The sequence below is a fragment of the Lepidochelys kempii genome, chromosome 19, assembly GCF_965140265.1.
Source record: "Lepidochelys kempii isolate rLepKem1 chromosome 19, rLepKem1.hap2, whole genome shotgun sequence".
In the NCBI taxonomy this organism is placed as follows: Eukaryota; Metazoa; Chordata; order Testudines; family Cheloniidae; genus Lepidochelys; species Lepidochelys kempii.
Genome location: NC_133274.1, coordinates 15,252,127 through 15,267,712, shown reverse-complemented (window position 1 = coordinate 15,267,712; position 15,586 = coordinate 15,252,127). Strand labels below are relative to the sequence as shown.

At 41.3% G+C, this 15,586-nt stretch overlaps 1 protein-coding gene and 1 non-coding gene across 9 annotated transcripts in view; both read left to right on the top strand.

The window, feature by feature from the left end:
* PUM1 (pumilio RNA binding family member 1) overlaps window positions 1-9,678 on the top strand; it is a 131,421-nt gene extending 121,743 nt beyond the window's left edge. For 7 of the 8 annotated variants that reach the window (XM_073317830.1, XM_073317831.1, XM_073317834.1 and 4 more), the window contains 4 exons: window positions 1,343-1,468; window positions 2,922-3,043; window positions 4,082-4,274; window positions 7,924-9,678. In XM_073317830.1, coding sequence (XP_073173931.1) covers window positions 1,343-1,468; window positions 2,922-3,043; window positions 4,082-4,274; window positions 7,924-8,055 — 573 coding nt within the window. In that variant the 3' untranslated portion in view covers window positions 8,056-9,678. Of the gene's footprint in view, window positions 1-1,342; window positions 1,469-2,921; window positions 3,044-4,081; window positions 4,275-7,923 lie in introns of those variants that run through there. The other variant, XM_073317835.1, reaches the window with a different exon arrangement.
* On the top strand, window positions 4,862-4,947 carry LOC140900598 (small nucleolar RNA SNORD103/SNORD85). Its single transcript, XR_012155668.1, has one exon. It is a non-coding gene; the product is annotated as a small nucleolar RNA SNORD103/SNORD85 (small nucleolar RNA).
* Window positions 9,679-15,586: the final 5,908 nt, after the last annotated feature.

Genomic DNA, 15,586 nt, shown 5'->3' with positions numbered 1-15,586 from the left:
AGTTGCTTCTTTCTTTACTAACACACCCAGTTCGTTTATTACCATTAGCATTGCAAAACCTGTCAGCTATAGGACAGCAAGCAAGATTCTAGCCTGCCATGTTCCTTAACAAGCTAGGCAGTTACGTTCTAACTCTTCCAGTGGAGTATCAATGCAGGAGGCAATCTAAAAGGCAGAAAGAGTATCGCTAGAAACTTAGATCCCAGACACTGGCGATTAGAAAAATCTTCTCTCATCTTGTGAAATGAGCCAGTTCCATCTGGACTTTATACTGAAAGCGTAAACATGGCACCTCAAGATCATGTCAGAATTTAACTGCCTTTGAAGAGGCTTTTGTGTGCTTGTTCAATTCAGAAGAAGCTTTTTATTATAATTTTTATAGCCTATCCGGCTGAGATAGAGTAGCGGCTTTGTGTTAATTGGTTTTAAACAGCTGAAGAGAATATTTTGCTTTAAATAACAAGTTGAGCAAGAGTGCTTGACTGAGTAGGGAGGTGAGTTCTTCTCAACCTATTCTCATGCTTTTGGAAGGGGGAAGATTCTTTGACACCTGGTACCCCTACAATGAAATGGTAAGGTCGTAAAATAAACCCAGAGAGTTGAGGAAATTCAGTTATTAGTGTATTTTATCATGTGTCCTCAGTACTGATTGAAGGACAGAATGTACTTCACCCTCCACTAAGCTTTTTTACCTGTCACCTCTTTAAGCCACTTCTTACATAATTTTTGGCATGTAACTATAGTTGATAACCAGCATAAAGTATCCATACAGCCAAAGCAGAAAGTTGTAAATCAGTCTTTATAATAACAACATCCAGCTCTTGTAAAGCACTTTACAAGGAAGGTTAATATCATTATCCTCATTTTACAAATGGGGAAACTGAGGCAGAGATGTGGCTTGTCCAAGGACACCCAGCAGGCCAGTGGTGCAATGCTGTCCCACGGGAGGGGCCCCTCAGAGGCTGTCGCCTGTTGCTGGAACCCTGTAAGGAGTGGGGGGAGCCTCAGGAGGCTGTTGCCCCTCGCAGGAATCCTAAGGTTGAAGCGCAAAGTGTCATGGAGGTCTCTGGAAGTCACAGATTCTGTAACTTCCATGACATAAACGTAGCCTTACTACTCATAGTGTGGCCTGGTAGGTAGAGCAATAAATTGGGACTCAGAAGACCTGAGCACTAGCAATCATTCAGTCATAATTTTGGTTACATATGTGGAACAGATTCAGTGAATAAGATGCTGCTATTTTTACGATCACTTTTCTATTCAATTATAAAGAATGCTTAAGCTTCAAAAAGTGGGACTAAAAGAAGTGTTTCCTATACTGACTTGTATCTGTTGAATGCAGGTATTCGCATTGTCTACGCATCCATACGGCTGTCGTGTGATTCAGCGGATCCTAGAGCATTGTCTGCCTGAGCAGACTCTTCCCATCTTGGAGGAGCTTCATCAACACACCGAGCAGCTTGTGCAGGTAGTGGGCAGGAATTAGGAGGGAGATTGCTGTACAGCCTGTTTTCGTTATTGCTCTGGATTGCTGAAGTTTTGGGGCTCTGGTATTGCCGGCGCTGTACAGACATACAGTCCCTTCCTCGGGGAGCTTACAGTCTCTGACGAGGGACAAGATGTAGTGGGGTGTAGCCCACAACCAGGGGAGGAGGGAGAAGACAAGGGTGGCAGCATAAAAGGAACCCAAGGTTGCAAGTATTATAATATAAGGGTATGTCTGGACCAGTGGTTCTCAATCAGGGCTACACGTCCCCCTGGGGGTACCCAGAGGTCTTCCAGGGAGTACAGCAAGTCATCTAGAGATTTGCCTAGTTTTACAACAGGCTACATAAAGAGCACTAGTGAAGTCAGTACAAACTAAAATTTCACACGGACAATGACTTATTTATACTGCTCTATATGCTATACTTACATTGCAGTGTATAATATTTATATTGAAATTGATTTATTTTATAATTCTATGGCAAAAATGAGAAAGTCAGCGATTTCTCAGTAATAGTGTGGCTGTGACACTTCTGTATCTTGTCTGATTTTGTAAGCAAGTAGTTTTTAAGTGAGGTGAAACTTGGGGGTACGCAAGACAAATCAGACTCCTGGAAGGTTGCAGTAGTCTGGAAAGGCTGAGAGCTGCTGGTCTAGACAGTATGTAGAAGAGGCTTCTTGGCATGCGTAGATAGACATGCACTAGTTGTGCTCAAGCTAGCATGCTAAAAATAGCAGTGTACCCGTGGCAGCATGGACAGGGGTTCAGGCTAGCCACCTGAGGACGTACTGGGGGGTCAGGCGCATTTGTACTCAGGGGACTAGTCTGAGCCACCATTCATGCTGCCTGCCAAAGCCACATGCAGAGCTAGCGCATGTTTCGCAACCCATGCTGGGGAGCACCCTCCCAGCTGTTGTATAAATATACCTTCTGGGTACAAGTTGAAAGCATCAAAGCTTTTTAGCCTTTTGAAAAGTGAAGAAAAGAAATTACTGGCTCACTGGCAGGCTACACACCTAGCCATTCTCATTGGGTGTTACAGTGCAGGGCGGGGCAGGTGGGGTGTCTCGAAGGTATGTGAGGGGAGGACAGGGGATTGGCTCTGTGAACTGTGTTAGTATTCTAGTGTAGGTGTTTCAGTATTCTAGAACTTGGAGGTTGAGGACATTTGAAATGGTTTCTTTGCTTAAGCAGTTAGTATAATCAACATGCTTCATGCTCAAGAACCAATTATTCTGGATTATAATTGGCACAGAGTTAGTCTTTTATGTCATATTAAAATTTTAGAATGTGACCTTCTCTAGCAGTAGAAATATTGATTATATCATTTCAGCTAATTTTAGACTAATTAGTGTGTAGTTAAACTAAAGTTTACAAAACTTACTAGCACAGGGAGCTGGTTTAGCGTTAATGGTTTCCATACGCTTTGTTACAGGATCAATATGGGAACTATGTTATCCAACATGTACTAGAACATGGTCGGCCTGAGGACAAAAGCAAGATCGTAGCAGAAATTAGAGGCAACGTGCTCGTGTTGAGTCAACATAAATTTGCCAGGTTTGCATTTGCTTCGTAAAGTCCAAATCCTATAAAAACACTGTTTCTCCTACATGTGCTAGCATGCCAGGGAAGTATCTTAACACAGTTATTCCAAATTGCTTCCTCCCTGGCTTGCTTTACTGAGATGTACTGTCCATCTCCCATGCAGAGTGTTAATCAGTTCATTGTCTCCCCTGTGCAGCACACAACAGTTGTAGCAAATCACTTGGTGACTCTGTGCTATAAACCCAGGTCCTCTAGAACAGAAGTTGAGACCAGCAAACCCTTTTCCCTTTTCGTATGTCACATTTTACACTTGGACCTCCAGAGATGACAGGCAATAGCAGTCATTTGCCTTCCTGTCAAACAGAGTAATTATGGAAGGTGTTCACCGAAACTAAGATATCACATCCCTCTTTTAATTGTCCTGCATTTCCCTGTTCTAACCCAGGATCTCCTTTCAAGTTGAAATACAATGCTAAGAGGGACATGCTAAGGACAACTCAGATAGCATGGATGGGATATAAACTTAAAATTTTACACTATAGGCTTTCAAACTAGGGAAGCACAAGTTAATTTGGATGAAATAAGACCTGAGCTGATCCTTTGCTCAAATTGCTTATCAAATCCAAGGTTTGAAATAGTGCAGTAAACGTCTTTTTTTGCATGTGCTTCTATGCTTCCTAGTTTTGCTCAGGATGTGAAACAGCGGTTCTAGAAAGACTGCTCTTGGATGTATGCATCTCAGCCCAAACCATGAAATCCTGTAAATCTTGCCCCACTCCTTGTTCTTGTGAGTTTTCCAGATGAAAGGGATGTGGATGAACTTTTAAATATTAGTCCATGTGAGCCTTTTGAGCTTTGTCGTTAATAGAAACCAAAAGTTCTTTGGTCAAGATTCCAAAATATCATGCTGCTGAGTTTCCATACCAGCACTTCCTGGCTTTCCTAATGGCCATTCTCAGTTAGAGACCTCAAGATCATCACTCTGGGGTTGACTGGAAAGCTAAATCGGGATATTGTGGGGTGACATACTACCACCTTCTTGTGTTGCAGCAATGTTGTGGAGAAATGTGTTACTCACGCCTCCCGCACGGAGCGTGCCATGTTGATTGATGAGGTGTGCACTATGAATGACGGCCCTCACAGTGCCTTATACACCATGATGAAAGATCAGTATGCCAACTACGTGGTACAGAAAATGATTGATGTGGCAGAACCAGCTCAACGGAAGATTGTCATGCACAAGGTAAGCAGCTGCCACCAGTTACTAACAGTAGGGTTTGTGCTTGGGAATCATCATAGATTTTGGAGTTTGTAGCACAAAGATCTAAGTGGCTGGAACCTAAACCTCTTCAGAGTGCAACCTATCAGTCAGGTTCTCAACTCATTGAACTGCTTAGTGCCAAGCATTGCGTGTTACATTCTAAGACAAATTCATTAATCTCTAGCAGTAAGAATGAGGAATTCCTCCTGATAAAGCTCATATTTAGTGAGCTGTGCGTGGCTCTAATCCTGGCACTTTCAAAAATCATGAGAGTTGAGAGGCAGTCCTGAGATCCTAAAAATATTCCCTGAAAGCTGGCATTTCAAGCATATATCTCTCTCTGTAGAGTGACTCATACTTGTCTCATCACGAGGACTGCCATTGGTTTATCCCTCCTACCAGGTATACCATTTACACACTTGGAGGTAAAACTCATCTAGGGTCTTTACCAGTCTTTTCTGGCCTACTTACATGCATGTGAACATGGGGTTTTATAACAAAAGTGCTGATACAATTTGGGCTGTAACAAAGCCAGCTAGACATGTTGAAATTCAGGTACGTTTCAGAGGTCTGGCGATGATGACACACTTGCCCTCACTGAGAACGCTGTTCAATAATGAGAACCTCACCATGTACTCAGAGGAGCTGAGTCAGACTTCTAGAAACAGCTGAATCCAGAGCTGTTAACAGGAATTCTAAGGACAGTCACCATGTTTGTCATTTCATGCTGAAACATTACAACAGCACTTTAAATAGACTTTCTTTAAAAACTTGATGTAACTTCTATGCTATGGAATGCTTCATCCATTTGGAATATGCAGCATACACTGCATTTAAAAAGCTAGTGTCAGATTAAAAATTACTTTTAAACAAATTTCCTTGTTAGCAAGAACACCTTAGATTAATCAAATTGAAAACTCAATTTTGCTTTCTGTCTTTAGTTGCACTGTTTGCTTTCTGCATTTTTGGTGAGTTAATACATTAGTCAGCTTGGTGAGTTAATACATTAGTCAGTTTTACTTTTGTTAGTTTATTCGTATACTGTTGCAGTGTTTGAGTTTACAAAGGTTGCAAGATTAGATTTGTTTGTTTTTTAAATAAGGAAACAAATTTGTCTTAAATATTGCAATACTACCAACCCTGGATTCAAAATAATGAGATTTTTAAAATAATAATTTTGGGCTTTTTATTTGCTTTCTGTTTTTTGAACCTTTAGCAATTGTGTTTTCAAGTTTTTCTCTACAACCACAAGGGACAGAAACTTGTTTAAAAAAACTCCCCCTAAATCTGAGATTTTCATACAATCACACAACTGCAGGGATTGGGGCTGTATGAAAAGCACCAATTATAGCTAGACTAATAATACAATTATGAGAGTTGCCAACATGGGAATGTAAAATCTAAATGCTGGGATTTTCAGTGGAACCCAAGGAGTCAGGTACCAAATCCTAATGAAATTGAATTCCTTTAGACTCCTTTGAGAATTGAAGCTAGACATTAAGTCATTTGACCAGACAGTGTTCCTTTAAAATAAAAGGAGCATGTATGTAATTTGTACACCACAGTGTGTGTGGGCTTGTCTGCTTGGGGAAGTTAACTGGTATAGTTTTGGTGGAATAATTATCATTAAAACAATCTACAAGCAAAGACTAAAATTCTGAACAGGGTTTAATTATCTGCTGCCAAGATGGAGGGCGTAATCTGAAATAATGTAATTTTATTCTGGAGGTGGGTATTTATACCAGCATATAATTCTGCAATAGCTATACTGTCACTTGGGGGGAGGGGTGTTAGTACCTTGTGCTTCCTTCTGTCAAGCCAGTTCCTTTCCTTTGATCAGAATAAGCAGCTAATTAGGTTTCTGTGTAACTATGTCATGGGCGTAATAACATGGCTTTTTAAAATGTAGTCTGTCTTCTACAGGGCTCATCCAAAATAATGGACTTTGCTTGCAGATTGTTTTAATGGCCGTTTTCTACAGCCAGTTTATTGATGCAATGCCATTATACTGTAAAAACGATACATTTATTTTAACACACAAGAATATGACCAAACCATTAAACTGTATACAATCACCAAACTGGACAGTGAAAACTCAGAAAAGAATCACAGATGCAGGCTGTTGAGGGATAAGACAAAGAAACACCGTTGCGGAGTTAGCGTGTTTTCTACAGCCAGTTTCCAAATTATCCAGTTGAACCTGCTTTGGAAATATTAGGGTGAGGAAGGGAAAGGCAAAAAGGTTTGTGACGTTTACAAGACCGATAATTGGGTTCTTGAGGTTAAATGGGCTCAAATCAACTCGTGCCTGAATTAAAGGAAGAGGGGGTGGATTTAGGATTTCCTACCTTAGGGAAATGGAACAATAATGTATTTTTCTTTCCTAGGGAGGAGAGGAGAAGGAGAAAATATTTATGCATCAATTTTCAATGTATTTACTCACCATTCCTATAGTTTCAACCTTGAAATTAAAATATGCCTTCTAGTTACGTCATTGAAGAAATACACAAGCAGTGTGGATCTTTCTCATGTATCGCTGTCATGACTCATCCTTTTCTTAGGACTTGTCTACCTAGAGAAATTGAGTGGCAGAACTACAGTGGTATAATTACATGTACTCCATGTACTAGGCCCCTGTGTGGATGCTCTATTTCAGAATAAAAGTGACTTTTACCCCAGAATAGTGTCCTCATGGGTACTTATACTGTTATAGTTCTGCCAGTTAATTTCCCCAAGAAGACAAGTCCCTTGTAAACATTGGGGTTAGAAATCTGATCAGAACTGTTCAGGAATTGTCCATCAGAATGATATTCTGGTGGAAAATGTCCTTTCCACAACATTGAAATTTTCCATCTGAAAATTCCAGCAACTCCCAGTAGGCAGGAAGTGAAATTGATGAGAGCCTTCCAGGTGAGGCTGAATGCCCCAACTCTCTACCTCCCTGGCTGTCAGCCTCCTCCCAGCTTTGGCAGCCAGCTGTCCACCTGGAAGGCTCTTGTTGGTTTCACTTTGTCTGTAGAAAAGCTGCAAAATTCCAATCTTTTTCAATGGGATTTTCCTGGAAATCCCTTCCCACGGAAAACTTCACATTTTTGTCCCAAAGCAGGATGAAAAGACAAACTTTTTCAAAAATACAATGTTTTTCGTGGGATGGGATTTCCATTTTCCAGTCACCTCTAAATCAAACTGCTCTTAAACTGAGGACGCTGCCCACCTAAAAATAACCCAAACTGCTTTTAGTTTTCCTTTGCTAAAGTCACTGCTGCACTTACGTTACTGAACTATAAATTAAAATTAAACCACTAAGGTATTAGAATAGGGTTTTAAAGTGTAGTCCATAGATCAGATGTTCCAAAGAAGGCTGGCTGAGCACATGGTGCTGGCTCTCTTCCTTGTTTCCAACTGCTAAAGTTTTTATTAAAAGGCCACTAAAATACATTACTTTCCTAATATTACTTTTCCATGTTAGCAATTGATCAGTGGGAGGGGAGTTGTGGCTGGGTGATGGGGAATGGGAGAGGAGGTGACTATTATGGTATAAGACTGTCCTTGAAGGAGTCTGAGTACAGAAATCCCTCAGGGCGTATGTGGTTCTGGTTTCTAAACTTCCATAAACCTTTTTGTCTCCTAGATCCGGCCTCACATTGCAACCCTGCGCAAGTACACCTATGGCAAGCACATTTTGGCCAAGCTGGAGAAATATTACATGAAAAATGGGGTTGACTTAGGGCCAATTTGTGGACCACCAAATGGTATCATTTGAGACAATGAATTTCAGAGAAACTCACTGGCCATCAGGCATTTAAAAACCAGCAACCGACAATATTCCAGTATACAGTTAGAAAATGTTTTATGGTTGCTAAACTACTAAAAATACAAACAAAAAATAAGCCTTTGTAAATTTCTTTAATTTTATTATGCATAACATGTACTAATTATTTTTTTTAATTAACTAATTGCCCTGCTGTTTTACTGGTGTATAGAATACTTGTACATAGGTATCAGATGTACATGGGAGGCCACATTTTTGTTCACTGTTGTATCTATATTCCAAATGTGGAAACTTTCAGGGTGGTTGGTTTGAAGAAAAAAAAATGTTTTTAATTCATCCGCCTCGCAGGTGACTTTTTTGCAAATACCTGTTTTTCTCCTTTTATTCAAAACTCAGCAAGAAGTTTGAATTTTAGTTAAATGGCAAAAAACCCGCATTTAACGCTGTTTATAAATATTAAAAAAAAATTCAACTTGCTAAAGCTTCAGTTTAAAAAATTTTTTAAGTTTTTGAAACTTTTTAATTGCTTTTTCTGTTTTGTTTTTGGAGCATAACATGCTAAAGAAGGTAGCTTAGCAGTCAGTTTTGAAAGAAAACGTAAGCACCCAGAAAGTTTTTAAATCAAGAAGGGCGGGTGTATTTGTTTACTGCCTACTCAGTTTGTTCTGTTAACACTGAAAGACAAAATTTGATTATTTAGCATGAGGGGAAAAAAATCCAACTCGGCTTTGGTCTTGCTTCTATAAATATATAGTGTATACTTGGTGTAGACTTTACATATATAAAAATTTGTAGTATTTTCTTGTTTTGATGTCTAATCTGTATCTATAATGTACCCTAGTAGTGGAACATACTTTTGATTGTACAATTGTACATTTGTAAACCTCTGTAATGTAAATGTGGAGAAGTTTGAATCAACATAAACCCGTTTTTTGGTAAGAAAAAAATTAGCAAAACCTGTGCATTTCAGTGTATATTCACACCTTTTATGGTCGTAGCATATAGTGTTGTATATTGTAAATTGTAATTTCAACCAGAAGTAAATTTTTTTTCTTTTGAAGGAAATGTTCTCTTTATACAGCCTAGTTAATGTTTAAAAAAAAAAAAGCTTGGTTTTATTTGTCACCTAGTCGAACAGTAGCGATCCTTTCTAAATGTTATACAGAATGATTCAGTTCAAAATAGTGTTCTTTTGAATCTTAAAAAAGTAATGTTTTGCTTATTTTGTGACAGTAAAAAAAAGTGCAAAAGTACAGAATCCCCTAGTTTTCCTTACAATCAGAGTCCCCTTTCACCTTGTAAAGTGTGAATCACCTTCCCTTTTTGTACAGAAGATGAACTGTATTTTGCATTTTGTCTACTTGTAAGTGAATGTAACATACTGTCAATTTTCCTTGTTTGAATATAGAATTGTAACACTACACGGTGTACATTTACAGAGCCTTGTGTATATTTCCAATGAACTTTTTTGCAAGCACACTTGTAACCATATGTGTATAATTAACAAACCTGTGTATGCTTATGCCTGGGCGACTATTTTTTGTAACTCTTGTGTAGATTGTCTCTAAACAACGTGTGATCTTTATTTTGAAAAATACAGAACTTTGGAATCTGGGTTTGTGCTTTATTTGAACATTTTCAGTATAGTGCCACCAGGACAAATTTTCTTATTCCCTTTGCCTCTTTCTTTCTGGCCTTAAGGATCTCTCTCAAAACAATTCTAAAAGGATGATGCACTGGGTAAGGAATCTATGGATAGTAATTCCATGCTTGAATAATAAGAATATAGCAGTAGGGATATATCACAGACCACCTGACCAGGATGGCGATAGTGACTGTGAAATGCTCAGGGAGATTAGAGAGGCTATTAAAATAAAACTCAATAATAATAATAATGGGGGATTTCAGCTATCCCCATATTGACTGGGTCCATATCACCTCAGGACGGGATGCAGAGAGAGAGTTTCTTGACACCTTAAATGACGGCTTCTTGGAGCAGCTAGTCCTGGAACTCACAAGAGGAGAGGTAATTCTTGATTTAGTCCTGAGTGGAGCCCAGGATCAGGTCCAAGAGCTGAATATAGCTGGACCGCTTATTAATAGGGACATAATATAATTAAATTTAACATCCCTGTGACAGGGAAAATTGCCCAACACTGTAGTATTTAATTTCAGAAGGGGGAACTACACAAAAATGAGGAGGTTAGTTAAACAGAAACTAAAAGGTTCAGCACCAAAAGTAAAATCCCTGCAAGCTGCATGGAAATTTTTTCAAGACACCATAACGGAGGCTCAACTTAAATGTATACCCCAAGTCAAAAAACAGAGAGAACCAAAAAACAGCCACCGTGACTAAACAACAAAGTAAAAGAAGCAGTGAGAGGCAAAAAAGCATCCTTTAAAAAGTGGAAGTTAAATCCTAGTGAGGAAAATAGAAAGTAGCATAAACTGGCAAATGAAGTGTAAAAATATAATTAGGAAGGCCAAAAAAGAATTTGAAGAACAGCTAGCCAAAGACTCAAAAAGTAATAACAATAAAAATTCTAAGTACATCAGAAGCAGGAAGCCTGCTAAACAACCAGTGGGGCCACTGGACGATCAAGATGCTAAAGGAGCACTCAAGGACAATAAGGGCATTGCGGAGAAACTAAATTCATTCTTTGCATCGGTCTTCGCAGCTGAGGATGTGAGGGAAATTCCCAAACCTGAGCCATTCTTTTTAGGTGACAAATCTGAGGAACTCTCCCAGATTGAGGAGTCATTAGAGGAGATTTTGGAACAAATTGATAAACTAAACTAAGAAGTCACCAGGATCCGATGGTATTCACCCAAGAGTTCTGCTGTCTGTAACGTATCATTTAAATCAGCTTCTGTACCAAAATGACTGGAGGATAGCTAATGTGATGCCAATTTTTAAAAAGGGCTCCAGAGGAGACCCTGGCAATTATAGGCCAGTAAGCCTGACTTTAGTACCGGGCAAACTGGTTGAAACTATAGTAAAGAACAAAATTGTCAGATGAGCATAATTTGTTGGGGAAGAGTCAACATGCTTTTAGTAAAGGGAAATCATGCCTCACCAATCTACTAGAATTCTGGAGGGGGTCAACAAGCATGTGGACAAGGGGGATCCAGTGGATACAGGCGTTTAGATTTTCAGAAAGCCTCAGACAAGATCCCTCACCAAAGGCTTTTAAGCAAAGTAAGCTGTCATGGGGTAAGAGGGAAGGTTCTCTCATGGATTGGTAACTGGTTAAAGGATAGGAAACAAAGGGTAGGAATAAATGGTCAGTTTTCAGAATGGAGAGAGGTAAATAGTGGTGTCCCCTAGGGGTCTGTCCTGGGCCCAGTCCTATTTAACATATTCATAAATGATCTGGAAAAAGGGATAAACAGTAAGGTGGGAAAATTTTCAGATACAAAACTAGTCAAGATAGTTAAGTCCCAGGCAGATTGCAAAAAGCTACAAAAGGATTTTGTGACTGGGTAACAAAATGGCAGATGAAATTCAGTGTCGATAAATGCAAAGTAATGCACGCTGGGAAATATAAACCCAACTATACATGTACAATGATGAGTCTAAATTGGCTGTTTCCAGTCAAGAAAGATCTTGGAGTCATTGTGTAGAGTTCTCTGAAAACATCCACTCAATGTGCAGCTGCAGTCAAAAAAGCAAACAATGCTGCGAATCCTTAAGAAAGGGAGAGATAAGACAGAAAATATCATATTGCCTCTGTATAAATCCATAGTACACCCACAGCTTGAACACTGCGTGTAGATCTGATCGCCCCATCTCAAAAAAGATATATTGGAAAAGGTTCAGAAAAGGGCAACAAAAATGATTGGGGCATGGAACAGGTTCCATATGTGGAGATTAATAAGACTGGGACTTTTCAGCTTGGAAAAGATGACCGGGGTTGGGGTGGGGGGGATATGATTGAGGTCTATAAAATCATGACCGGTGTAGAGCAAGTAAATCAGGAAGTGCTATTTACACACAAACTAAGGGCCACCAAATGAAATGAATAGGCAGTAGGTTTAAAACAAAAGGAAGTATTGTTTCACACAATGTACAGTCAGTCTGTGGAACTCCTTGTCAGAGGATGTTGGGAAGGCCAAGACTAACAGGGTTCAAAAAAGAACTAGATAAATTCATGGAGGCTAGGTCCATCAATGGCTATTAGCCAGGATGGGCAGGGATGGTGTCCCTAGCCTCTGTTTGCCAGAAGCTGAGAATGGATGACAGGGGATGGCTCATTTGATGATTCCCTGTTCTGTTCATTCCCTGTGGGACACCTGCTATTGGCCTCTGTCGGAAGACAGGATACTGGGCTAGATGGACATTTGGTCTGACCCCGTCTGGCCGTTCTTATGTTCTAAAGCATAGCCTTACTAAACTGAGCGCTTGGTTTTAACATGTATTGGAATGAACAATATGATTAACAAGTTTCAGAGTAACAGCCGTGTTAGTCTGTATCCACAAAAAGAACAGGAGTACTTGTGGCACCTTAGAGACTAACCAATTTATTTGAGCATGAGCTTTCGTGAGCTACAGCTCACTTCATCGGATGCATACCGTGGAAACTGTGGCAGACTTTATATACACACAGAGAACATGGAACAATACCTCCTCCCACCCCACTGTCCTGCTGGTAATAGCTTATCTAAAGTGATCATCAAGTTGGGCCATTTCCAGCACAAATCCAGGTTTTCTCACCCTCCACCCCCCCCCACATACAAACTCACTCTCCTGCTGGTTGTCACTTTGGATGGGCTATTACCAGCAGGAGAGTGAGTTTGTGGGGGGGGGGGAGGGTGAGAAAACCTGGATTTGTGCTGCCATTTGCTTCCACATCCCAGCCTTCACCCTCAAGATCTTAGACAGAGCTGTGCATGCGAAGGAGGCAGCTATTCAGCAGGAGCTCAGGCAGACCTTCATAGAATATCAGGGTTGGAAGGGACCTCAGGACGTCATCTAGTCCAACCCCCTGCTCAAAGCAGGACCAATCCCCAACTAAATCATCCCAGTCAGGGCTTTGTCAAGCCTCACCTTAAAAACTTCTAAGGAAGGAGATTCTACCACCTCCCTAGGTAACGCATTCCAGTGTTTCAGCACCCTCCTAGTGAAAAAGTTGTTCCTAATATCCAACCTAAACCTCCCCCACTGCAACTTGAGACCATTACTCCTTGTTCTGTCATCAACTACCACTGAGAACAGTCTAGATCTATCCTCTTTGGAACCCCCTTTCAGGTAGTTGAAAGCAGCTATCAAATCCCCCCTCATTCTTCTCTTCCGTAGATTAAACAATCCCAGTTCCCTCAGCTTCTCCTCGTAAGTCATGTGTTCCAGTCCCCTAATAATTTTTGTTGCCCTCTGCTGGACTTTTTCCAATTTTTCCACATCCTTTTTGTAGTGTGGGGCCCAAAACTGGACACAGTACTCTAGATGAGTATGGTCTCAAGTTGCAGTGGGGGAGGTTTAGATTGGATATTAGGAAAAACTTTTTCACTAAGAGGGTGGTGAAACACTGGAATGCGTTACCTAGGGAGGTGGTAGAATCTCCTTCCTTAGAGGTTTTTAAGGTCAGGCTTGACAAAGCCCTGGCTGGGATGATTTAACTGGGAATTGGTCCTGCTTTGAGCAGGGGGTTGGACTAGATGACCTTCTGGGGTCCCTTCCAACCCTGATATTCTATGATTCTATGAGGCCTCACCAATGTCGAATAGAGGGGAACGATCACGTCCCTCGATCTGCTGGCAATGCCCCTACTAAAACAGCCCAAAATGCCATTGGCCTTCTTGGCAACAAGGGCACACTGTTGACTCATATCCAGCTTCTTGTCCACTGTAATCCCTAGGTCCTTTTCCGCAGAACTGCTGCCTAGCCATTCGGTCCCTAGTCTGTAGCTGTGCATTGGGTTCTTCTGTCCTAAGTGCAGGACCCTGCACTTGTCCTTGTTGAACCTCATCAGATTTCTTTTGGACCAATCCTCTAATTTGTCTAGGGCCCTCTCTATCCTAGCCCTACCCTCCAGCGTATCTACCACTCCTCCCAGTTTAGTGTCATCTGCAAACTTGCTGAGAGTGCAATCCACACCATCCTCCAGATCATTTATGAAGATACTGAAAAAAACCGGCCCCAGGACCGACCCCTGGGGCACTCCACTTGATACTGGCTGCCAACTAGACATGGAGCCTTTGATCACTACCCGTTGAGCCTGACAATCTAGCCAGCTTTTTATCCACCTTATAGTCCATTCATCCAGCCCATACTTCTTTAACTTGCTGGCAAGAATACTGTGGGAGACCGTGTCAAAAGCTTTGCTAAAGTCAAGGAACAACACGTCCACTGCTTTCTCCTCATCCACAGAGCCAGTTATCTCGTCATAGAAGGCAATTAGATTAGTCAGGCATGACTTGCCCTTGGTGAATCCATGCTGACTGTTCCTGATCACTTTCCTCTCCTCTAAGTTCTTCAGAATTGATTCCTTGAGGACCGTTCCATGATTTTTCCAGGGACTGAGGTGAGGCTGACTGGCCTGTAGTTCCCAGGATCCTCCTGTGAGTGGGAACGCAGCGTGCTCAGGGGAAGAGGCAGGGCCGGGGCGGGGATTTGGGGCAGAGGTCCAATAGGGGCAGGGAGGGGGCGGAGTTGGGGCAGGGACTTTGGGGAAGGGGTTGGAATGGGGGCAGGGCAGGGCAGAGGGGTCAAGCACCCACAGGCACCAGGAGAAGTTGGTGCCTATGCCCTTAGTCCCTACTTCTCAAGAGTTAGCTGAAAGGTGCTTCTCTTCTGATCCGATTGTAGTGCTGTCTCTAGAGAATACGCGAGCTGGGGCGTCAGAGCAGAGTGGTGCCGTGTTAGCCATCTTCCCAATGGGGCACACGCCTTTGTACTGTGTGGCATTGGGCAGCTGGCCGAATGTACCAGGAGTCCTCTTGCCTTCTTTTTAAATCTCATTTTAGAGGCCCCAGTGCTCTGCTGTATTAGTGCAGTATCATGTGTTCATAACTGTTTCGGTTAGTTTCCTAAATCAGTGCATCCGAAAACCCCATGAAAGACTAAATGCAATATGAGAATCCAGAGATGCTATCCTTAACTATATGGCATGGGCCATTACCACCCAACAGACTTAGAAGCACTGAAGAGTTTTACGCAGCTTAACTTCTCCCTCGTCCTGCAGCTTTGAAGGGGGAGAGAACCTGAGCACCTCCCGTTGTAGTGAATTCAGATTCAAATTAGGGACAGATTTCTAACAGTAAAGTTGATTAACCACTGGGACAAACTACCAAGGGAAGAGATAAATTCTCCATCTCTTGACGGCTTCAAAGCAAGACAGGTTGCCTTGCTGGAAGATATACTTTAGTCAAACGTACAAGTTATTGAGCTCAATGCAGGGGTAACTGAGTGAAATGTAATGGCCTGTGGTAAACAGTAGGTCAGACTAGATGGTCCTTCTTGGCTTTAAAAATCTATGAAAGCGAAGTGCTGAGATGTGTAGTTACAAATGTGCCACATCCCACT